Source organism: Camelus bactrianus, chromosome 14 (genome assembly GCF_048773025.1).
Source record: "Camelus bactrianus isolate YW-2024 breed Bactrian camel chromosome 14, ASM4877302v1, whole genome shotgun sequence".
Taxonomy (NCBI): domain Eukaryota; kingdom Metazoa; phylum Chordata; class Mammalia; order Artiodactyla; family Camelidae; genus Camelus; species Camelus bactrianus.
The window spans coordinates 17,388,633-17,412,451 of NC_133552.1; the positions used below are offsets into that span (position 1 = coordinate 17,388,633).

The window sequence follows — 23,819 nt, forward strand, 5'->3', positions numbered from 1 at the left end:
ATGCTCAGTAGGGGGTGAGGGTGGGGTACCATGGGAGCATAAAGGAGTGCCTCTGACTGGGTGGAGGGAGAAGAGGTGCTTAGGGAAACCTTCCCAATGAAGATGACTTCTGTCTTCTCCATTCATACTTCCCCTACGTTGTGAACATTTCCCCATGATTTTTCTTTTTTTTTTTTTCTAGTGTGTTAAAATTCTATGTTTCCAATAGTCTCCTCTACCATCAAAAACTACACACGTCTCCTCTATAATTAAACATCTTTCATTTCACTTTTCCTCAAGTCTTAGTTTACACCCCATTCCTGCCCCCAGAGTTCCTCACATTTATGAACTACTCCTGTCTGTACTATTAATTGGACATAATTTCTGTGCTGCTTTGTACTGTTATTTAAGGTTTTTACTGTATGTGTATCTCATCTTTAGAGCTTCATTAAAGGTCTTGAAAGGTCCTGACAGGGTGGGACAAGATCGGTCGTGTCATTAATTCCCTACAGCATTTAGCATTGTATGTGAATTATAGATATTTATTTCAAGGTGTGATTTCAGTGTTTGAATATTCATTTTTATAAATTGTACTTCAGTCATTTTAAGTGTTAGTTCATTTACTCAATAAATATTTTGAACATCTGCTATAAGCAGAACACTCTGCCAAGAGCCTTTGGAGACACAGGATTAACAAGAGTTAAGTCATAGAATCTCAAAGGTACCAAAAGCAGGAGAGCTCCCCCCACCAAAGAATTATCCAGCCCAAAATGGCAATAATGAGAAACTCTGTACTAGAGGATAAACTTCAACCAAAAGATGAATGTAAACACTATGACAAAAGAACTGGTAGTGAGCAGTATATCTATAGAACTGTGACTATTACTATTACAGAACACATTGGAAATGTGAAAGTGTGGAACATTACAGAAATGTAGAAATGCTATAACAAAAGTTGGTAGGGAGGTGGGAGAGAAAGTGGAGGTAGCATAAGTAGGTTGATTCACACATCTTGAATAGCAATGGATCAAAAGGTAATAATTTAACCTTGTAAATCAAGTTATAGATGAGGCATATTTTAACAGTATGAATGTTGACACTAAAATAATTAATATAATCAACTAAAATCAGATGGTAGAGGAGACTGAAAGGGGAAAGAAGAGGAAATATGCTAATTTTATCACTGTTTATAAGTTAGGAGTCAATAGATAACCATATATAGAGATAGAGGATTAAGAGTATTATATCAAGTTATAATCACAAAAGTGGCTTATCTTTACTTCACAGCACTTATCACAGGGTAATCTGACATTCAGTTATATGATTATTTGATCCCACCAAAAGGTAACTAATAAAGAGGACTGGCAGTGTCTGTTCTGCTCACTACTCTACCCCCAGGTTTTAGCAATGTGCTCATAAATACAGTCAATTCTCATTATTTGCTTATTCACGGCAGCTCTGTTCCACAGTCCCAGTGAGCATTGAGTTATCCAACAGTGAACCATTGCTTCTTGGGAAAAATACAGGGTTAGGTTCCTGCAAGCCTCTGGTCTGAACATTATCAGCAACCAATCAATACATAACCTTGCTTTATATATGTTTCTATTTAAAGATACCTTATTTAATATGTGTTGTTGATTCATTAACACTGAACTCTCAGCCAACACTGTAATGCATGCCTGAAGGAAGGTGCATTTTTCTAACACATACATTTATCTAACACATGAATTTTTCTCCATAAGACACATCACAGCCTGCTTGTGCTAATGAACACTAGACAGCACTTCAATACTGTGCTTGGGGGCTATTTTAGACAGTGAAATCACCAACAAAAGTACATAATTCAGGAAGCATGGCACTGATTAGACCGGGGAAGGGGCAGTTGTTTACAATATGAGAGCTAAAACAAGAAGGCAGAGCTGTAGCCTTCTTTGACCTCAGCTGGGAATGCGTGTGTTCTCACTGCCCTGCACACATCCACGAATGAACAAGATTTACCATTGACATCCTCTTCCTGTACAGTTTCACTATTATAAAAGGAGTGATTTTCTCACTTCTTTCGAGCTCTGTATAATGCTTCAAAGTGTTCTCTGTGATGTATTTTTGACTTAAAAAGACAAAATATAGTATAATGTACTGATTTGGGGGTTACAAATAGATTCTAGCAGTTGGGTAAATTCACTCCTACAGATGCCACAAACAATGAGGATAAACTGTACTTGTAGAAATGAATTGGATGTTATCTTACAACAAACATTTGTAAGTTGCTGGTTATTAGTCAGTGTCTTTATTATGATTCTGAGCTGTGCAGGTTGAGAAACTTCTATGAAAATAAAGTTAATAATATATCTGATTAATATACATACCTGTGCGGGGTTTCTTCTTACATAAAGACAGCTTAGGGAGTTTGGGAGGTAAAGGTCTTCGAAGAAGTTGTGGGTGGCTTTGCATTTTAATAATAAGCACTGTTTTTCACAGCTGTTGGTTGAGAATTGGAAAGTCTTTGAATATGTTTGAATTGTTGCTGAAAAATAATTTATTAGAATCCAGACTATGTCCTAATGAAAATCATTCTGCCCTAATACTGAGTCCAAGCAGAATTCCTATAAAAGAAAAAGAGGGTAATGAAATTTCTTAAAACTTCTAGAAAGAATCTGGATAAAATTCAGGTTTATAACTAATACACAATTTAAAAATACATACATATATCAAGATCATTCTAAAATTTCACATGTTAGCAAAAAGTTCAATCTGTCAGTGTAATTTCAGCTAGTAAATACTGATTTCCCCCCAAAATAGAAATGACAATCATTTTTTTCTCTAAAGAAAAATTGGAAATTGACATTTTCCAAATTATAAATTTGGAAAGAATTTTTGATCAAAAAGGTGAGGAAGTCCCTCCATGGCCTCTGAAGGACCACAATATCTAACTATTCACAAATAAGTTGTTTTCTTTCTGTCATAATTACTTATTTTAAATTTCAACCACTATAGTTGGGCCATAACTATTTAATCCAAAAATAAAATGGTCTTCAATCTAATGAGATTTCACAGGATCGCAGTGCCAGTTAATGCTGTTTAGAAATGATGCCAGAAGATAGAACCAGAAATATGCGCTTAATTCTCAAAGTGCTGGGCACATCACTATTCCGTTGACAGTCTAGAAGGCTACGTTCTGGAGCTGTACCAATGGGCCGTTTAATCCCCCAAAGATAACTGCGCACAAGCGTTCAAGGTGTGCTTCGCACTTGATGCCGGTCATTTTCCTTTCGTATTATGGGAAAAAGTGCTTGGAAACTTTGGACTCCTATGATATCCTATAGGGCAATCAGCTGCTTCTCAAAACAATCGGCTTTTCCTCTTGTATTTATTTTTCCTGGGAATATAGGCAGCAAGGTGAAGCTGAAGGGAAGTCGCGGGTCTTCCCGCGGGATGCTATCCGGAAAGGAAACACTCAGGCCGCCCTCACCCTCTGGCCAGGTGCGGCCTGAAGCCACGCAGACAGGCCCTAGCAACCCGAAGCCAACACACCCGTCCCGCCCGCGGGATGCGCAGGCGCGGGAGGGGAGGGCGGGGCCGGGCGGGGCGCGCGCCCGCGGAGCCCGCGCAGCAGGTCCAGTCCCAGCGGGCGGCGCGCGCCGAGCCCACTGGCCTTTCTCAGCCGCCGCGTGGGGCTGCAGGAGAAGCCCGCTCCACGTGCAACTGCTGTACGGAACCCCGTGGTGACAATCGTTATTACTGTTTTTCTTCTTAATGACAATGACCACTATTACTTATTTACTTTACTTTTCTCGCTTGCAAGGTGCTTAACTTGGGTCTTTAGGGTCCCGGCTGGCATTCTTTAATGCTGCACTTCTGCGCAGCTGGGTCGCGTGGCTGATTTTGCAGTGCCTCCCAAAAGGCGAACATGCTGTTTTCTTTCTCTTCCTTTAATGCAACGTATTTTGTCTTTCTGATCCTTTAAATTTCCTGAATGAAGAAGAAATGTGTAGGAATCAGGGCATTAAGGGTCCAGGCGGGCTTTAAAGGATACCCATTTCAAACTGTCCTAGTTATGTGTTCTGACTGTCCTATTGTGGCTTGTGTCCTGTGTCATGGTTGGATGAACCTGTGCGTACAGTGATTGATACATCGTGTGTGTTTGCATGTATGTACATATGTTTCTCTGGAGAGTTGAGGGTAAGAGTGCGAGCACATTAGGTAGGTGTGTAAATCCCAATTCAATAAAGTAGGTGGAGCGTGGTTCCAGTCTTGTTTTTTGTTTTGTTTTGCTTTATTTTATAAATACAAATGTAGGAACTTTAGTAACAGTTGTTGGAAGATGAGAGACTTCTGTGTAAATATTTGTAGCTCTGGCATCTTTCAGGATTTACTCCCTAAGCAAGTCTTCCTTTTTGTCCTTAGGAACAAGCATATATTTTAAAACAGTCAATGGAAAAAGTGGAAAAGTAAAAAACTATTTCATCAGACTCTGGGAAATATTATGCATCTTGTTCTTCTTTGTAGATTATTGTCATGTAGTTTCTTTTCCTTGTAAGATTAGTGCGTCCCAGTTATACTGCTGCCCCAGATCATGAATTTATTCCACTTTTGTCTGTCCTGTGTCTACCGCATAGAGTGATTAGCTCCTCAGAAAAACACGACAGTTGACAACAACAGACAGATCGGATTGCTAGGTTTTGTCTCAAATAATAGTTGTTGTGCATATTTTGAAAGCGTGAAAAATGTTTGTATTTTTAACCCTAAAAAATATGTTTATGTTCCAATAGATAAATTGAGTCGGGTTCCTATCCTCTTAATAGTTGTTTGAACCATGAAAACTACTGGGATTCAGTTGTACTAACCAATGCTTGGCCATTAACATTTATGCTTATATTCCATAGTCAAAATCAAGGCAATGAGCCTACCAATAGTTTTTGTTTTGTTTTATTTTTTTAAATGCTTTGTCACACATCGAATCAGGCATCAGCCTTCTTTCCCTGCAGATTCCTTCTAGCAAGTACCAGGCAGAACCCAGGGCTGTTTAATATGTAACCTCCTTAAGGGTGAATATCTTGCTTTCTGCTGCTGAACTATTTCTGTTATTTAGCACCAAACATTTACCCATCCATGGCTTGGTGTGTTTTATATGTATATATTAGTTTTTCTAACACAAATTATTCATGCTTCATCTACAGAAATGATGTACAAGTGCAGGCTGGAGTTAGTACAAATCATATTCAATTTGGATTATCATCTTTTAAAATTTATTTTTAATTATTTTTGAAAATATTGCTACCTCAGTTTCCTTTTTAAAAATAACCATGTCTCTTTAAATAATGTAACTCTTTGATTTGAAGGGTCTCCTTTACCTGATGTACAGTCCAATCAGCCACTTTGTTTGTCCCATTAGCTTTGCAGTTTGGCAGAACCATGAGATCAGCTTTGTCAAACTGAACTGCAACACCTTTAGCAAATTGTATTAAGGAGGTCACCGTCGTGGTGAGTGCCAAGGTTGTATACATCCTGTGTTTTTCTTTCTTTCTTTTTTTTTTTTTATGTTGCTAAACTGAGATAAAAGCCTCCTGCAAAAGCAACCCTGCACACCCCACAGGTAATGCTATTGATTTTCCTAATGAGTGGAGAATACTTGGGGAATCTCAGATTTGTGGTTGGGGAAAAGACACAGCTCTGTTGGGATGGTGTAGAAACTGTTGCTAGAAATCAACACTATTTTCTGTGTACCTCTCTGTTTATTTGTTTTCCTTTTACAGGACAGAGGTCTACTGAATCATTTGGTCAGTGTAGATTTAACCTAACATTTGACTGTGTGGAAATAACTGGAGTAATTTGTATTTTTCTGCTCATATTAGTTTTTAGAAGTTCTGTTTAAAATGAATAGTTATTTTTGAGAGCACATTGGATAAACTGTTGAATCCCGAGGGTAACCCAACTCATGAAAATGCCTTTGAGAAAGAGATATTTTCTTGATCTGAGCTTACCCAACCATTTTCTTATTTATATACTGGGAAATGTCTTTATACCAGTTACAGTGGCTTAAATGCATACATTTATTTTGTGTGTTTTCATGCTGCTGCAAAGAGAACAATTTTATATTTTCTTAAATGTTAATAAAAATATTTTGAAGATGTTGCTTTTCTTTTTACCTCTCCTATCTCACTGCAAAGGCAAAATCTGCCATTTCTTTTCTTAATTTTTTGGCCAGTTATTTAGTTTTTTTCTATTTGTCTCTCAGGATGATAGTTATTTCGTTTCCTTTATTGAACTAGAGATTGATCCTGGGATTCCTTTCAAAAAAAAAAAAGTTCCTAATAAGGAAATGTCACGCATTTAAAAAAAAGTTCCCAAGCATAACGGAAGAACAATGTCTATCTGTTTTTAAAAGTGTATTCATGAATTCAGCCATTCATTCCACTGATTTATTGGAACCTATGTGTAAGGCTCTTTGCTAGGTGCTAAACTTTAAAGTTTTTTTAAACAACATATAATGATTCATTTGAGGCTTTATAATTTTAGACAGCAAAATGGAATTTTAAAACATTTTCAAAGGCTTTATTTATCTGAAATTATAACTACTTGAGGTTTAAATTTTTTTAACATTGTTTTATTATGTTCCTGGAGTAGAATAGTGTTATTTATTCACACTACCCCGAATACTCAGAAACAGATCTGTATTTCCTTAGCTTCGTGATTGTCTTAGACTGTCTGTGCCCACCTGATATTAGATATCTGTGTATATTGTGTGTTTGTGTCCTTCACCGGAAAAAGGTAAATAGTATTTGTTTTCTTACTGTTAGAATGACTGAGCAACATTGCCTTTGGTGCTGTGAGCGGTAAAATGTTAATGGAAAGCAGTGGTCTAAGTGTTGATGTTATGTTTTATCTTACTCCACAGTTACCACGTTAATTGAAGTCTACTGTCTGCATCAAATGTCAGTCAGAGGCCGCATAGCTCCGCTCAGCTGGGTTCGAATTCCTGGCAGCCACTTGCTAGCTCTGTGCCCTTGGAACAGCTGCTCAGCCTCTCTAAGCCCCTGTGGTTTCTTTGCCTGTAAAACGGGGTGAAATGGTAACTAACTCAGGATATTTCTAGGGCTAAAGAGAGAACTTGTGTCAAGGACTTAGGCTTGTGCCGGGTACAGATGAGTCCTCATGAGATGCTAGTTGTTAAAGACAAACGGCTCTGATTTCCTATCCGTATTGTTCCTGCATTAGGTGATGATAGTTGATGTTAACCAAAGTGTCTGGAGGGTTAAATCCTGGGCATTTATCCGTAAAATATCACACTTGGTTTGCTAAGGTCTCCGGTATGTTGGAGAACCAGGTCTGCAGCTCTCAGATTGTGAACGAATGCTGTGCATTCTCCAGGCAGGTCGCCGCATCCTGTCACTGGTCCTTACCCTCCTCTGGACGGCAAAGGAACTGTGGGGCAGCTCATGCCTGAGAGTCCAAATGCAGTGATGTAAGTAAGAAGGCCTTGACTCATTTTGCTCACATGAGTTGAGTCCACGAGGTGCCGTCAGCATTGATTGAGCTAGACTGAATCCATGGTGATGTCAACCCGTGACCCAAGGATGAAAGCTGTCTTGTTCTCGGTGTCCTCCAGGCCAGCTGTGAGCCACAAAGGTGGAAAAGGCCAAAGGGCTGCAGCGTGACCCTCTTTGGAATGGCCAGTGGGAAAGATGTTCTGAAAGCATATAATCTTTCTTGGGTTTTTTTCTAATGTGCACACCAGAATTTGGGAGTGTAATCTACAGAGTCCTTGGGACCGGCTGGAATTTAGTCCTAAACTTACAAGGAGCATGTGTCATGCCCATGAGGTGTCTGAGCTGTATGCCCTCTGTTCAGTCCTCAAAAGAGACCTCTAGCACTTAGCACCATAGGTGAGCAGAAATGCTTTGTAATGACATCTTCATTCTAAGGCAAATAGCAATTCATGATCTTAAACAGTAAATACAATGGATTTGCTTTTCAAACCTGTCATTCTGCTTTATGCTCACAGTCCTAAGTGTAGTGAGGCTAAAAGTGTATGTGGGGATGGCAGGTAGGGAAGAGCACACATTGCCTGGACATGTCATGGTGCATTTCTCATACCACCACTGGACTAATAGAGCCGTAACTTTTGTTTCAATATCACACGGTGAGTTTAGCATGCTTTTGACAGTTCTTCAAGATTTACAACAATCTCAGTCTCCTACCGTTTTGTTTTGATGTTGGAGATCCCAGGACATTGTTTCTTTCCTCACCTGGTCCCGGCCTTGATGTGGAGACTGTGCCTTCATTTCCTTTGCCAGTTATTCCGGGTGGAGTAATACCTCCAGGGGAAAAGATACGGTGTCCCGCTCTGTTCAGGAGCCATGGGGAGGACAGATTACAGGCTTTACGCTTCCCTCCACTGCAGTTCCAAGCAGAGCACTATTCTTTAATCTGTTTGACATATTAACATGGCTCTGTTTAAGACTTGCTTTAAAGAAAAGGTTCATTAACTACAAGAGATTTGCATGCAAACCACCAAACAACATGAGATTAAGTCTGTACTGCTTCTTGTTGGGTGGTACCTTGCCCTGTGTCCTGGGGACCTTGCATCTTGGATGCCATTGCTGGTGGGGTCCCTTCATTGTACCTGGAACCCTGCACACCCCATCACTCCCCAGCCCACCCAAACCAGACCCATAAGGAGGTGTCTCTAGTCACCACTTCTTTCAGCAGGAGCTAAGGAAACCAGACCGTCCCCTTCTTCTTCAAGCCCCACTTCCCAAACCCAGACTCGCAACATTGAAAGGATTCCTTCCAGAGGATTTGTACCTTCGTGCATCACTTTGCCCTGGTGATTCTTCTTGGGAGGAGGAAAAGCATTTCATCTTCACACTCACTCTCTGCTTCTTCTGAGTACATAGTTGTGAGTCACTTGATGCCCCCAGTGAAGGGAAAAGGGAGATGGCACTAATGGGGTCAGTGAGGAGCTGAACTGACAGACCAGAGTGAGTGAAAGTGGAACCACAGGTGTAACAAATCTGGCTCGCCACCATTTCTTTAGTGGGAATTATTTAGTTAGGAACCAGAAGGGCCGGTTTTTCTCATCTTGTACCGTGAGCTGTAAGACGAGCTGTGATGAATTAGAGTAGCTGTGATTTTCAGACCCACACCTGAGGGCTCGACTTGGCCCAGAGTGTTTATAATACATGCATTTCACTTACTTGTTATTTTCAAGGGGAAAAAGTCATTTTCAAAGGGAAGTGTTTTCTGTAGGGTGTTGGAAGAATTAGAACAACAAATGCTTCAAGAAGTTCTTACAGCAGTGGAGGTGTGGATAGTAAGAGGTTGGAATTTTTCCATATGTTACTTACCTGTTCTGACTGGAGGATAAAGGAACCACAGAGGAGAAGGGCTTTGGCTGAAATGGAAGTGAGGACTTGATCTCCTGCTTGACTCTAGACCTCCCCCAAATGACCTCTGCCCTTTCCTCTGTACAAAGATTAACAGGCACCTTTCTTCCAGGTACCTCAGAGTACCCCTCCAGTATAGAAGGGACAGACTTTTGATGGGGTCTGGGTGAAGCACAGGAAGTTGGAGGTCACACAGCCCTAATCAGAGATAAGATCAAGACCCTGTCTCCTGAAACAGGAAACTACCCTTTATAATGGTTTTACATTGTTTTTAAACAATGGGTATATTTGTCGAATTGTGTGATCATGAAATGTACATAAGAAGTATCATTACCAAGTCACTTACTCCAGGATAGCTCCATCCTGAGTCTCCAAGAGAAGAGCCCTGAGAGCTGTTGGGACTGTTGTCATCTGTTATCAATCTAGAAAGCTTCTAAAACTGGGACTCAGCGCACTGTTAGAGCCTCAGTTAGCTAACCTCTGCCAGCCTCAGTTTCCTCACCTGTAAGCCTTCTTCCATATTCAAGCTAGTGGTTCTAGTACTAATTTACCTTCGTGAACTATTATTGATCGATTAGCCATAAGTGTAGCTTAAATTATTATTGAATATGTTGATATTTTTCACCTATACCCCTCTTGGAGTAAAAATGTCTATAAAACTATTTGATTTTCAAGTATTAGACTGAATAATTTTCTTTGCCCTTAAATAATATCTGTTAAGCTTTGGTGGATGGAAGCACTTGAGTTTGGTATTTCCGTGGTTTAATGAACAAAATCAGGTGTCTGCTTTATAGGTTTTGATCAGCTCCTCCTCTGACTTTTGTATTTTTAACTGAGTATTTTAATTACAAAGTAATTAATGCTTATTAGGGCGGTGGGAAATAATTCAGAAGGATAGAAAGTAAATGTCATCTATGTCTTCTCCCCAATCCTAAATGTCTTGGTGTGTAACATTCCAGAATTTATGTGTATTTATAATTCTATATAATACATATGATATATAATCATATATACAATTTTGATGTAAAGAGGTTACATTATATTATTCAGTGACTTAATTTTTCCCATCTGACATTTTATCTTGGACATCCTACAGGACAGTACAGATCCACCTTACTTTTTCCAATCCCAGCCTTTGATTTTGCAGGCTCAGAAGCTGGCTTTTTCAGTCTGTCCAGGTATTGTTAAAAAATACTGAACTAGGAGTCATGAAATTAGTACATATTTATTGTAGAAAAATAAATTATATAGATAACCCCCTAAAGAAGAGGAAAAAATTTCCTGTAATCCTTTCATATAAAGATAACTATTGTCAACATTTTGATATACTGTATATAATTAAAAGCATTTTATATACATACAGATACACACATATACACATATAGATATATTATAATTGTAAAGTATTCTATTCCATTACTATTTTATAACCCTATTATTCTCTCAAAAATATGAGAATTTTTTTCCATGTGGCATAAGTATTTTAAAGCTTTTTGGTTAAATATTCCCTATTCTAGAAATCCAGATTTAAGCTCCCACCAGCTGTGTGTAAGAGTGCTTATTTCCCATCATTCCAATGGATCCTGGGAGCTAATTTTTTAATCTTTGCTACTCCAATAGGTAGAAAATAGCATCTTATTTTAATTAATATTTGATTATTGTTGCTAACTTACACTAAAATGGAACTTGTAGATACACACACACGTATATATAGGAACAGTCATAAATTTGTTTTTTGCTTGAGAATGTGTAGTTTGTTTCATTGGTTAGAAATCGATGCTAGGACTTTCAGTCCCTGTGGCTACCAGTGCTGATGTGGACAGCTTCCTACCCACCCCAAATACATAGACATGCCAAATAAAATATGTAGTTAAGATGAACAGAGAGGGAAATCCCAGGTGTTGGAAACAAAAAGAAATTAATGGCAGTGAAGTAAGGTTGAGATGAAGCCATGGTCTTCCACAGGGGTATCTGACTTGAACATGGGCTTTTAGGGGCTGGACACTGGGATTGTACCACCTACACAGGAAGCAGAGATGAGCTCTGTAGTCTGCAGCGGGCAGAGAACTGAATCAGAACACCCTGCATGAAGTGAAGAGCCTCAAAACTGAGACTCTTTCTCTGGAGCTAAAAAATCTACACCTTGGCCAGTGAAGCATCAGGCTGAGGAAGAAATATATGAGTATGGGACAAAGTGGGCTTGGACTTGTATTTCAAGGATGCAAGGAAATGATTCATCAAGGTAATATGCCAACTTGAGACTGTCTGCACCTAAAAACATAACTTCTAAATACATGAAACAAAAATTAGCAAAATTACAAGGAGAACGTTATTGATAAATCCACTTCTAAAATGAGGATTTTTAAAAACACATGTCTCTGAGTAACTGGGAGACTGAGCAAACAAAAAGATTACTAAGGGTATGGAAGATCTGAATAACCCAATTGATACGTTTGATCTGATAAACCCAATTGATACGTTTGATCTGATAGACATCTGTAGATACCTGTTCTCAATAAACGGAGAACACACATTCTTTTCAGTAAACAAGAAATACTGACCAAGATTGATGCCAAAACTTGGCCATAAGGAAAATCTCAGCAGATTCTAAAAGGATATTTAGCAAGTGTCTTAGTCTATTCTGGCTGCTATAATAAAACTACTGTAGATTGGGTGTCTAGTAAACATTTATTTCTCACAGTTCTGGAGGCTGGGGCATCTGAGACCAAGGCACCAGCAGGTTAGATGCCTGGTGAGGCCCACCTCCTGTTCCACAGATGGCTTTCTTCTTGCTGTGTCCTCACGTGACAGAAGGGGCAAGGGAGCTCTCTGCAGTTTCTTTTATAAGGGCACTAATCCCGTTCATGAGGGCTCCACCCAAAGGCCCTACTTCCTGATCACCTCCCAAAGGCCCCACCTCCAAATCACGCTGAAGACTAGGCTTTAACATCTGAGTTTGGAGGGGACACTGAAATTCAGTCTGTGGCAGAAGGTATCCTAGTTTGACTAGAGAAGAATCTGGGTAGACGAGGCTGCAAATGTAAGCCTGGGAGAGACTTTAAAATGTCAGGGTTTTGACAGGCAGTAGTGAGCTACTGAAAGATTTGGAACTTGGAATCTGTGGGATTCCAGAGTTGCATCTGAAACTGAGGCCACATTCCTCCTTCAAAATTCAAGAGCTAATGAGAAAAGAACCAGCTCCAAATAAATCATGAGTTCATGCAGTGATGTCACTGAAGGTTGCTGTAGTTCAAAGAAAGCCGAGTGGGAGAAATGAGCTACTGCAGAACACAGCAGACACGTGGGCAGTGAACACAGAGCCTGCATCCCGGGGGCATGGCGCCATGCTCACCGGGTGACTTAACTCCGGAAAATCACCACTACCCTCCTTAAGGGTTTAATTTGGTTTTGTCGGTATTGTTGTTTTGAACTTAATTTTAAGCTGATTTTGGATTTATGGTTAGGATCTAACGGCTTTAGCAGTTTATGCCAAGTTTTATATTTGCACATGTGATAGAAATAGTAAAAGACAGCTCTGGAAGTCTGGGATAATTTTTCCAGATATTTATTCATGTTGGAGAGATTCTGGTCTTGATGATTCCCTGCATTTTACAGTTATGTAAAATGAAACACAGAAAGGTGACTAAGAATAATAGTAATTATAATAAAAATGATTAAATATGACTTACTTTTGGTGCATATGCTGTGTACTGGTCATTATGCTCAGTGCTCTCCAAGTATCTCTTCTTGTAACTATGCTAGGATGCGACTGCTGTTTCCTTTTCCTCTTTTGATGAAGAAACAGGCTTAGAGGGATTAAGAAGCTGGTCCGAAGGCACAGAGACCATAAACCTAGGAACCAGGTTAGGAACCCAAGCCTTTGCAGCCCCAAAGCATGTGCTCTTCACCACCTTGCTGTCCGGATGTGATCTAACCACACAGGTTGAAACACAGCCAAATTTAGATCCAGGATCTCTTGACTTGTGGTCTGATATATTGTCCACCTCTGAAAGTAGATAGCTGAAGCCACAGAGGAGTTCAAGATCCTATTGCAAGAAAAATGTTTAATTAGGCACATCTACTATACTAGAAGTTCAGAATATTCAATCATAGTTTCAATTTCATTTGGGAAAACCTTTGCTTTTTCATGGAGCCCCTGGAATGTTTTAATTAGATATCTGACACATCTTTTATTTTCTCTATCGCCTGTGGCACAAACGAGCTGTTCAGATGGTTTTGGACCAGGTATTGGTCCAATAAGTATTTGTTGGATGGATGAATGAAAATCTAGAAACTCTTTTCTACTTAGGAACAGGTTTGATTTCTGAAGGCTATTTTCAAGTACACTTGTACATAAGTCTATAATGACAAAAATGGATTTAAGAAGTATTTCCCAGAAGTCCCTAGAAGTATTTCCAATAAAGATGAGTATAAATCAATCAGCCCTGGAAAACTTTAAAATTGGGTCTGTTTATCTCTTTTACAGTCAAATGCTCTGCCCCTGAGCTATACCCCCTGTTTATCTCTTTTGATATACAATCTATGAAGCATCCTTTTCTATAATTGATTGTCTTGGTCTACATTGAAAATCTATTGAGGCAGTTAACCCTTCTTTTTGATGATGTCAGCAACTGTTTTAGCTTATACTTTGGCCAAGGTCCTCACTTGATAAACCACAATATAAAATCATCCCTCTAGGTACTTAGGACCTGCACCAGTGGAGATGAATAGTGGGAGAAAAACCATGTGACATGCTCGTAGTTTAAATCCATGATCACCTAATTATTAATTACAAAGGAAATAGTAGCTTACAATGGAGGACCCTGGCAGGCATCGTGTGCCCCGTGATACGATGCACTAAAAAGGGCACGTCACTTTTGGAATCCTTGCCAAAAATACATACCTGATTTAAATTGTGAGGAAACAGATAAGCCCAAACTGAGGGGCATTCTATGGCTAACCCTTTCAGAAGTGTCAAGGTGATGAAATATGGGCTGAAGAGCTGTCCCAGATGACAGGAGACTAGAAGACATCACAAGTAAATAGTATATGGGACCATGGATTGGATCCTAGTCTAGGAAAATAACATTCATAGGACAGACTACTAAATGTGAAAAAGGCCTGTAGTTCAGTAAAGAGTGGTGGATCAGTGATAACTTTCTGATGTTGACAGTTATACTGTGGTCGTATAAGGTGTTAACATTTGGGGAAGTTGGGTGAAGGACATATAGGAATTCTCTGAACTATTTTTGCACCTTTTTTTTTGCAATTCTGAAATGATTTCAAAATGAAAAGGTAAGAAATTAAAAGAAAAAAAATGTTTTAAATGTGATCACTAGCCTTGAATGTTGCTCAGCCATCATCCATATGCCCCAAAGCATCCACTCTTCCTAACTCCTAGGCAGCTATTTCATACACTCTTCTTTCTCCGCAACCCTTGCGTAGCTCCTTCCCCCAGATCCTTCAGTGTGAAAACAGAGGCAGTCAGGAGAATCTCCACAGGCCCACCTTCCAGCACCTGTGACCGTTTCCTCTGCTCTCCTGTCTTTGTGGATAAGCTGCCCCTGCTCCCAGCCAAGGTTGAGCCCTCTGCTTTTCCCTAGAGCTCACCCTCTCTTATCGAGTCAAGAAAATTGCTTCCGCAAATCGTCCCTCTGTCTCTTGCAGTATTATTTTTTTCTTTCTCTCCACTGGATAATTCCTGGAATCATAGAAACATACTGTTATTTCTCCTGCCTTAAAAAAAAAATCTCTTGAGTCCACTTCCCCCTTGAACGAGCTTCCGCAACAGTTCTCTTCTTCCCCTTACAATAAATCTTTTGAAATTTGTTCATAGTTGCTGTCTCCAATTTCTTCCCTCTCATTGCTTTGGGAAAGCTCTTCAGTGGGACTTCCGTCCCACTCCTCCACCAGACTGCTCTCACATGATTCCGAATGGCCTCCAGGTTTCTGTATAGAGTGCTCAGTAGTTGTCTGTCCTTATATGACCACCGGCAGCTTTTCAGAGGTTGAGCCTTCTCCCAACTTGCGATCTATCTTCCCCAGGCCTCCACTGCATCACAATCACCTGATTTATATCCCACCTCTCTGAGAGTTTCTTCTTGGTATACTTTGCTGGCCCCTCTTCATTTCCTGAGCCTTTATGCTGGAGTGCCCCAAAGCGCAGAGCCTGGCCCACTTCTCTTCTTTATCATCACCCTCTAGGTGATCTCATCCAGTCTCACAGCTTGAAATACCATCTGTATGCTGATGACTTCAAATTTAAACCTACAGTGTGGACCTCTTTTAGAATTTCAATTCCGTTTAGCCCTTCTCCCCACAAAAGAATGCAAACTTCTTTTCCCCTTCCCTGACTTAATTTTTCTCTTCCTAAGACTTATCACTGTCTGATACATTAGATACTTCATTACCTTGACTTTTGTCTGTCTCTCCTAACTGAAATGTCAACTCCAAAAAGTCAAGTACTTTTGTCTGTTTCATGTACTATTGTATGTCCAGTGCCTCTGGTGGTACCTGGCACGTCGTAAGTGCTCAATTTGTTGAATGAATCGATGGATGCAGGAATCTGCACCAAAACCTCAACATAAACTTTAACGAAACAAGCTTTGAACCAATAGTCTTATTCATGCCTTGCAACAAGTTTCTATGCAGTTTTCCATGGTATGTTATTACTGAAATTCCTAGCCTTCTCCCTCTGAATTAATATTAGGTGTCTAATATTTATCACACCAAAGATTTTCCCCTAGTTTCTGACTGATAATGATGATGATTACATAGGTCAAGCCCATTTCAACATTTTGCATGATTTGTTATCAACATTTCAGTATCATTTTTACTGTTGAAACTTCCTCCCATAAGCGCCAGCAGTGGTCATTATTTTCTCACCACTCTTAGGTTTGTCTCTCTTTTCATTTCCACTGTAACTGCATGCCTCTTCCTTTAGGTTATTTCAACATTCTTGAGTCTTTTGCATTGACTGCTCATGCTAAGCTTAATCATGTTTGTAAACCTGCTGTGGCTTCCATGTTGGTACAAACAGCAAACTTGCCATTGACCAGAGTTTGTAAGTTAATGACCTCGGGATGAATCAGTTACAGATAAACCAACATGACATTTAATTGTTTTAATTCATTGCCAGTATTTTTTAAAAAATTAGATGATTTCACATAAAAATCCAGATTTCCAGTTTCTCTTGAACAATCAAATTTGCATTCCTTTTGTTACTACCTTTAAGACAAGACACATATTCTCCAGTGTGTGTCAGTCCCTGCCACTTAGCACTTGGCCCATTTCCCTCAGTTTAGTTACCTGCCTGGTCCTTGTAGGTACTTGAGATTGACTCAAACCTTAGGTAGGAAAATGGCTTAGAGGTTAAAACAAGTCTGTGTGCTCACTGATGCCCACCAATGCCACCTACTAGAGTTGGCCAAGTTGGTGCCCTTCCTCTGAAGCTTTGCTTTCTATTTCTGAACACTTACAAAATGAAAATGTAGAAATTCAGTAGCTTCAGTAAACCTACCACCAAGAGTCGTTTTGGAGAAGCCCATTCATTCTGGTGCTTGTTCCTTTTTTTTATTCTTAATTTAAAAATATATATTTATCTTTCATTTACCCTTCATTTCTCTTGATTTACATAAGAAAGGGCAATGCAGTGAGGAAGGAGATGAGGTGATGAAGGCTTCTCCCTCCCATGTTCTCGTTCCTCTGGCTGGAGTCATAAAGGACAAGGAGGCCTCTGTAAAGCCACAAGCCTCACAGTGTGGACAACCGACACAGCCGTCTGGAGTGGTAACAGGGACCACACACTACTCAGGTTAAGATGTGTGACCACTGGGGCAGGTATTTGTCACATTTTCTGGCTCCTTTATGATTCATCTGAAAGAAGACTTCCACCTGCTGGTTAACAAGCACTCAGCCTCCGTCTATAAAAATTACGTGGCCAAAGGACAATGGGAAATGTCACTGAGGCTCAGTCCTGCTTACTTCAGATTGGAAGCAAGGAGAAAGGATATAAGCCATCACAGACTGGATTATGAACTCCTCAAGAACAGAGAGTGTGTCCATCTTATCCACCACCGTACTCTCAACGTCTGGCTGTGAGTGCCGTGCAGAAAGTAGGATGGATGAGGAAAGCAGTGAATGAATTTGGAGGCTGGGATCAGTGCAGGCAGAAACCAGTTTTCAGACTTGCTGGGCACACTCGCAGGGGCTTGCTGATGGGAGCAGATCTTCCACGTTGGTGGAAATGGAAATGGATGAGAATATTCCTGTTTGGTTCATGGGGCTACATTTTCAGCCATGATTCCCTTTCTCTGAATATGAGTCTTCTTAAAAATGGCCAGAATTTAAAGTGTACGTGCCTTCTCTTTTATTGATACTTAAACTTTGCTGGGCACAGAAAAACAAGAATAAAACATAGTCCTTTATTATCTAATTTAGTTGAAAATAATCTGAAAGCTAAGATAATATTGTCTAAATACTTTCCAGTACATGCCCCCAAATTGGGTCACATTGGCTCTTCTTTCTCCTTCTCTTAGTGTTAGAGGTCAGCCCTTGAACTTCCGTGCATGTGTTTCTAAGTGCTTCCTCCTAGAGGGCTGACGCCAGCCCATGATTTTAGCTGTCTCCCTGCTGATGAGGCTCAAGTCTGTATCTTCTGCCTTGACCTAGCCCACACTCCAGTTACAGAGCTTGCATTTTGCACAGGTGAGCTCTCCCGAGCCTTTTCAGCCTGGCCCTAACCTCACTGTGGTCCAGTGGATCTCATCCTTGTCTTCCCTCAGTGCCACACTTCCATCCAGGATGTCGCTCTTCCCTGAGCAGACTGACCTCAAAGTCACCCTTGACTCATCATCTCAGTTAATCCTCTAGAGACAGTCAGCCTCAGAGACGTCTCTCACGTTTGTCTCTTGCTTCGGTTGCCCACTGCCCCCATCCAGGCCAGGCCACTATTGCCTCCTACCTTGTCAATAGTCGTGTCTTCCAAATGCTCCTCCCTGCTTCCAGTCACTTTCCACTCTCTGCCCCCAGACTAGTCTACATCATCAGTTTCATTGTTTTACACTCTGTTGCCTGAGTTCTCTAAGATCCTCTTTACCTGGGTTTGTTCTGTGTCTTCCTGGGAACTCCATTGTACCCAGTAAATACTTGCTCAGTCAGTAAGACTGAAATCCGGGAACTCTGTTGTATTCTGACTATCCTCTGGCCTAGTGTGCAGAGAATTAGCGGCTGATTCATATCTCTATTTAAAGAATGGAGAACTTGAGTAGAAGTATTTTCATATTGCAGCTGCAGATAAATAGAAAAAAACAAAACCTCTTCATCTGGGCCTCAGTTTCTTTGCTTTAAAATAGAGTAAATACCACTTATATCGTGGGTTTGCTGGAGGTATTAAATATGATGTGCTATGGTCCCCGGCACAGGGCACTTGCAGATGCAAAACAAATTCCAGTTGAATCTTAAAAAAAAAAAAAAAAAGATGGATTGGATGAATGAAATTGAATCGATATAGTGAAATATGTAAGTATGTTAAATAAATCACAGTTGAGAAATTCAGATTCAGCTAAAATCCAGCACTATTTAGGACCACTGTGTTGGGTGTGTTAGCATATATTATCTCACTTATTTTTCAGATTAACCCTGTGATATAGGTGGTATTTTCTCCAGTGTACACGTAAGTTTAGCCAAGGAAGGGGGCAATGCCTTACTCAGGCTCTGTCAGCATATGCTGACATCAGGATTTGTCCCTAAGATTTCTAATTTCAAGTCTTTAGCTTTTCCTGTGTACTGCCCTCAAATGTTTTTCTCACTAGTTTTTAAAATGTTTGTTATTTTTAGGTTTGCATTGTTGAAGGGCTCATGGCTTTCCATTTTAATACTTGATCCGCACTCTTTTTCTTTTGTTGTTTTCCAGTGCTTATTTTAAAACCTTTGTCCTTGTATTTGCATTCTTGGTAGTTGGGAACGTCTCAAACGTGGTCTCAGCCACAGCGGCAGCATATCTGTTTACAAAAGTTGGTAAAATACTGTATTTCCAGTGTGGGAAGCTGAATGTAAGTAGCAGACATTCGGTTCAGCCTGCATCTGTTTTAATGACTCTGTTAGTGCCGATGGGTTATAAATATCAGTGAATATCTAGGGTGTTGTGATAAATTAAAGGTATGCAAAGTCTCTACTCTTGAGATGGTCAAAGCCCTAATAGTGTGCTGCATTCAACTTTCCAATACTTAGAAATATTGCAGAGATAACATTTTTATGTACTTGACATTTTGTGAACATAAAATTTGCAGCTGTAAACAGCCCTCATCCTTCTATAATCTACCTGATAATAATAGTTATCATCAGCTTTCATTGCCTTGTTATCAGAAAGCATTAAACAGCTGTGAAAGTCAGTCCTTATATGGCATCTGTATATATAAATTCTCTAGACATACTATCATGCTTAGAGAGTGAATTTTAGATGTATACTTAAAATATCTAATTACATTTGCTCTTTGGTTTAACTTTTAAATGCCATATTATTTATAGAATCAATTTGCCTTCTCAACTAACCAAATATTTATTGAATTTGTCCTATGAGCAATGACTCGTGTTAGGTGCCAGGAGAGGGTGCACTTCCTGTCCTCTGGAAGCTGACATTTTGGGTGGGAGCTGCACAGAACATGCCCACGCTGGTTGCATAAACTAGTCCCTCTGTCTTTATTGCTCTCTTTCCCCTTCTTTGCCTGACCAGCTTCTACACACTTTTGGAGACTCAGCTATACGTCTTCTAGATGCCTTCCTGCCTGCATTCTCATTCCTCCCCATATCGTTGGTACCCTGGGCTTCTCTATTACAATGTTTATCACAGAGTATTATAATTGTTAGTATATTTGGTAACCTTCTAAATTTCGAACTCCTTGAGTGTAGGAGACTGAGTCTTTTGGTTTTGTTTTCTGAGGGCCGGGCATGCAGTATATTCCTAATAAGAGCTTGATGAATGAACAGAGATGCTGCAAACACAGAGATGTAGTCACAGACATTAATTGACAAAGAAAGGTAGCATGCAGTCAATGTCAAGAATGGCATATAAACAAGCACTTCAGATTTAGGAGAAGAAGAATAGATTGGTGGTCAAGGAAGGATTCTTGATCCGGGGCCACTCTATGGGCATGCAGACCATGCTACATGGGGCCCTGTGCTCAGAAGGCCTCCACACTTGGTTTTATGCTCTGTTGTCAATGTCTGAAAATTCTTAATCATTTTTGAACAAAGAGCCCCTTGTTTTTCTTTAGCACTAGGGTTCACAAATTATGTAGCCAGTCTTGTTCTTGGTTCCAGAATGATTGAGATTGATTGGAATGGGGAATGGGGAGGGCAGGCGGGAAGAGAGACAGGAATCTCACAGGCTTAGTGAATTGTGCCAGACGTGTCGCAGGGTTAACAGACCCACTCGAGCACCAGAGAGCTTGTGTTGTTAGTATCAGGCTTAAAAGATGGATCAAGGCAACATTTGGACACTCCTGGAAGTGATGAGTACTCTCAGATGGTGGATGAGAGGGAGAGCGGCGGGAGGAGGGTGTAGCTTTATAAAGAGTAACGTGGTGAGATGCAGGAGAGGGTAAGGAGCGGCAAGGCACGAAACAGTGAATCAGGAAGCTGATCACAAGCCCAAGGGTATGGTAACAAGGGCTTGAGTAAGATGGAAGAGACACAGATGCACAAAATTGGGAAAGACTCTGAGTGGTCAAACAGATGCAACTTTGACCTCATGTGGGAATGAGAGAAAAAGTAGGAGTCAAGGAGTACTCCAGACTATCCTGGACCAGTGATGCACTTCTGGCTGGACTAAGGAAGTACGGAATAGGGTAGGGAGTGGCTTGTTTGTCAGAAGAATGATGATGTCAGTTTTAGGTATTTGAGATCATAGCAGGATTTCAGAGTAGAATTGTTCATTTTGCAATGAAATATAAATAATTGTTCATGGAGAAGACAGTCTGGACAAAGGGCGGTTAAATGTTGCATTAGGTCGAAGACCTTAAGACTAAGTAAAGTCCTTCAGATCACAGTTTTAAAGGAGCAGCCTGATTGAAAAAAAAAACAAAAACAACTGTGAGGGAATTGAGGGAATAAGGTAGCATTTACTAAATTCATAATCCTCTTTTGCAAACCCGCTCCTCCCCGGCTCCCTGTCTCTTTGAATGGTACCATTCACCCTCTACCCAGCTTCCCATCCAGAAACGGGGTCATCTTTAACTCCTTCTTTCCCCCTTTCAGTCTCTTTCTTCCTCTGAATCTGGTCCTTTCTCGTCCTTTCTGCTGACCAAGTGTCCCTTGAATCTACCCACCTCTATCTGTCCCGCCACCACTCGTCACCACCTTATACCACGTTGAAGGCAAGGGCCTCTGGAATGGTCTGATCTTTATCCTCCCCTCCCCAACCCTAGCCCCCACCATCTCATTCTTCTCACTGGATGTAGGGAGATTTTTCTAAAATACAGGTCTGATTGTGTCCCTTTCTGCTTAAGATCCTGTTATGAGTTGTGCCTCCCACCACACACACACACACACACAGAAAAGATATGAAGTCCTGTCCTAACCCCCAGTGCCTGTGAATGTGACCTTCTTTAGAAACAGGCTATTTGCAGATGATCACATTAAGATGAGGTCATTAGGGTGGGCCCTGATCCAATATGACTGTCTCCTTATAAAAAGGGGAAATTTAGACACAGCTGAGATCTGATGCCTCTACAAACCATGGACACCAAAGGTTTCCAGCAATCACCAGAAGCTGGGGAAGGGGCATGGGCAGATTCACCCTCACAGCCTCAGAAGGAACCAACCCAGCTGCCATCTTGGTTTCAGACTTCTAGTCTCCAGGACCATGAGACAATGCATTTCTGTTATTTTAAACAACCCAATTTGTGGCCCTTTGTCACAGCAGCCCTAGCACATGAATACAGACCCTAAAAGATCTCCCCACTGCTTGCTGGGTGAAGCCCAAACACCTTAACACAGCTAAAAGACCCACTGCCGTCTGGTCTCTGCTCCCTTCTCCAGCCTTTCCTCTGGCTTTGCGCTCTCCACCACTCCCACCTTGCTGCCTTGCACTCTTCCCTGCAGGGGTGCTCTGCTTTGTCAGGTTCTAGATGCTCCTTGCTTTCCATCACCTGCGATCTTCTGCACATGCCATGCCCTTGTGGTGAGAGTGTATTTCTGCCTTTCTTTCCATCTCCTCCTTTGAGTCTCAGCTTAGTCCTCTTCATTTATTTATTCAACAGGTATTTTTGAAATGCCAGGTATAGTGTTTAGAAGCTGAGAAAACAAACACAGCCCTTGGCCTCACGGGATTCTCAGTCTAGTAGGAGAAACTGTCAAATGGGGCAGCAGTGGACAAACAATGTCAGCAGGATGTTGGAGGCTATAGAATCGATGGAGTGTGGGAAGTGCCTGAGCACACACAGCAAAGCTGAACCCAAAGCCTGTAAGGAGACAACAAGAAGCAACGAAATCCCACCACAGACTCTCAGCAAAGCTCAGAAGTCTGAGGCACCACGTACCTTTGAAGGCAGGGGTACAGGATGGAGCTGAAAGACAGGAGCGTTGGTAGAAAGCTTATATAAGAAGCAGCAAGACATTCTTCACCCCATCCTGAGCCCTATCTTGCTCTAAAAAAGGGAAGATTCAGAGAAAAAGAGCTTTTGACTGTTTAAAAAAATGATAGAGGAAATAAAATGTTCAATAGAAGTTTTGAAGAAAGGGTTAAAAACTTCCCTGACAGTAGAACAAGAAGGCCAAGAGGCAGAAAATTAGAGGCTCAATTCAGGAAGTCCCACATCCAAATAAATCTAATCCTAAGGAAAGAGAACATAGAAGACAGAGGAAAGGAAATAAGAGAGAAAAAGAGAGAGAGAGAAAGTCCCAGAACTGAAATATTTTAATTTCTGAATTAGGAGACCCACTGAGTCCCTTGCACAGTGGATGGAAACAGGCCCACTCTAAGACAGACCATAAAATTTCAGAATGTCAGGCATACAGTTAAAACCCTAAATACTTCCAGAAATGAAAAAGAAAAGAATGACATGCAAGGGACCATAAGTCAGGACCACAAGTGAGCAGACCTCTCAAGAACACTGGAACGATTCCTTCAGCATTTTGAAAGAAAATGTGTGGACTTCTAAGAATAAGGGTAGACTCTACGTGTTTTCAGCTATAAAATGTCTTGAGAAGTTTATGTCCCACACAATCTTTCTCAGGAATCTACTAGAGGATGTGCTTATTAAAACAAGGAAGTAGACCACGAAAGTGGAAGGTATGTGGTCCAGAAACAGAAAATCCAACCCCGAGGGAGATGGGGATTCCCAGGGTGGTGGGGAAGGGAAGCTTCTAGATGGAAGCTAGGTGGCAGGACCAGACACAGGACAGAGGACTCTAGGAAGGACCTCTCCAGGGGAAAGAAAGGAGGAATGGATTCAT

At 40.7% G+C, this 23,819-nt stretch overlaps 1 protein-coding gene and 1 long non-coding RNA gene across 2 annotated transcripts in view; one reads left to right on the forward strand and one right to left on the reverse strand.

Annotated features, from left to right (window-relative positions):
• LRRC63 (leucine rich repeat containing 63) overlaps window positions 1-2,430 on the reverse strand; it is a 33,021-nt gene extending 30,591 nt beyond the window's left edge. The window contains exon 1 of the mRNA XM_010951606.2: window positions 2,346-2,430. Within this exon, the coding sequence (XP_010949908.2) occupies window positions 2,346-2,430 (85 nt within the window). The remainder of the gene's footprint in view (window positions 1-2,345) is intronic.
• Window positions 2,431-5,470: 3,040 nt separating this feature from the next.
• LOC141579761 (uncharacterized) lies at window positions 5,471-15,194 on the forward strand. The gene is made up of 2 exons (XR_012511711.1): window positions 5,471-7,048; window positions 7,348-15,194. It is a non-coding gene; the product is annotated as an uncharacterized LOC141579761 (long non-coding RNA).
• Window positions 15,195-23,819: the final 8,625 nt, after the last annotated feature.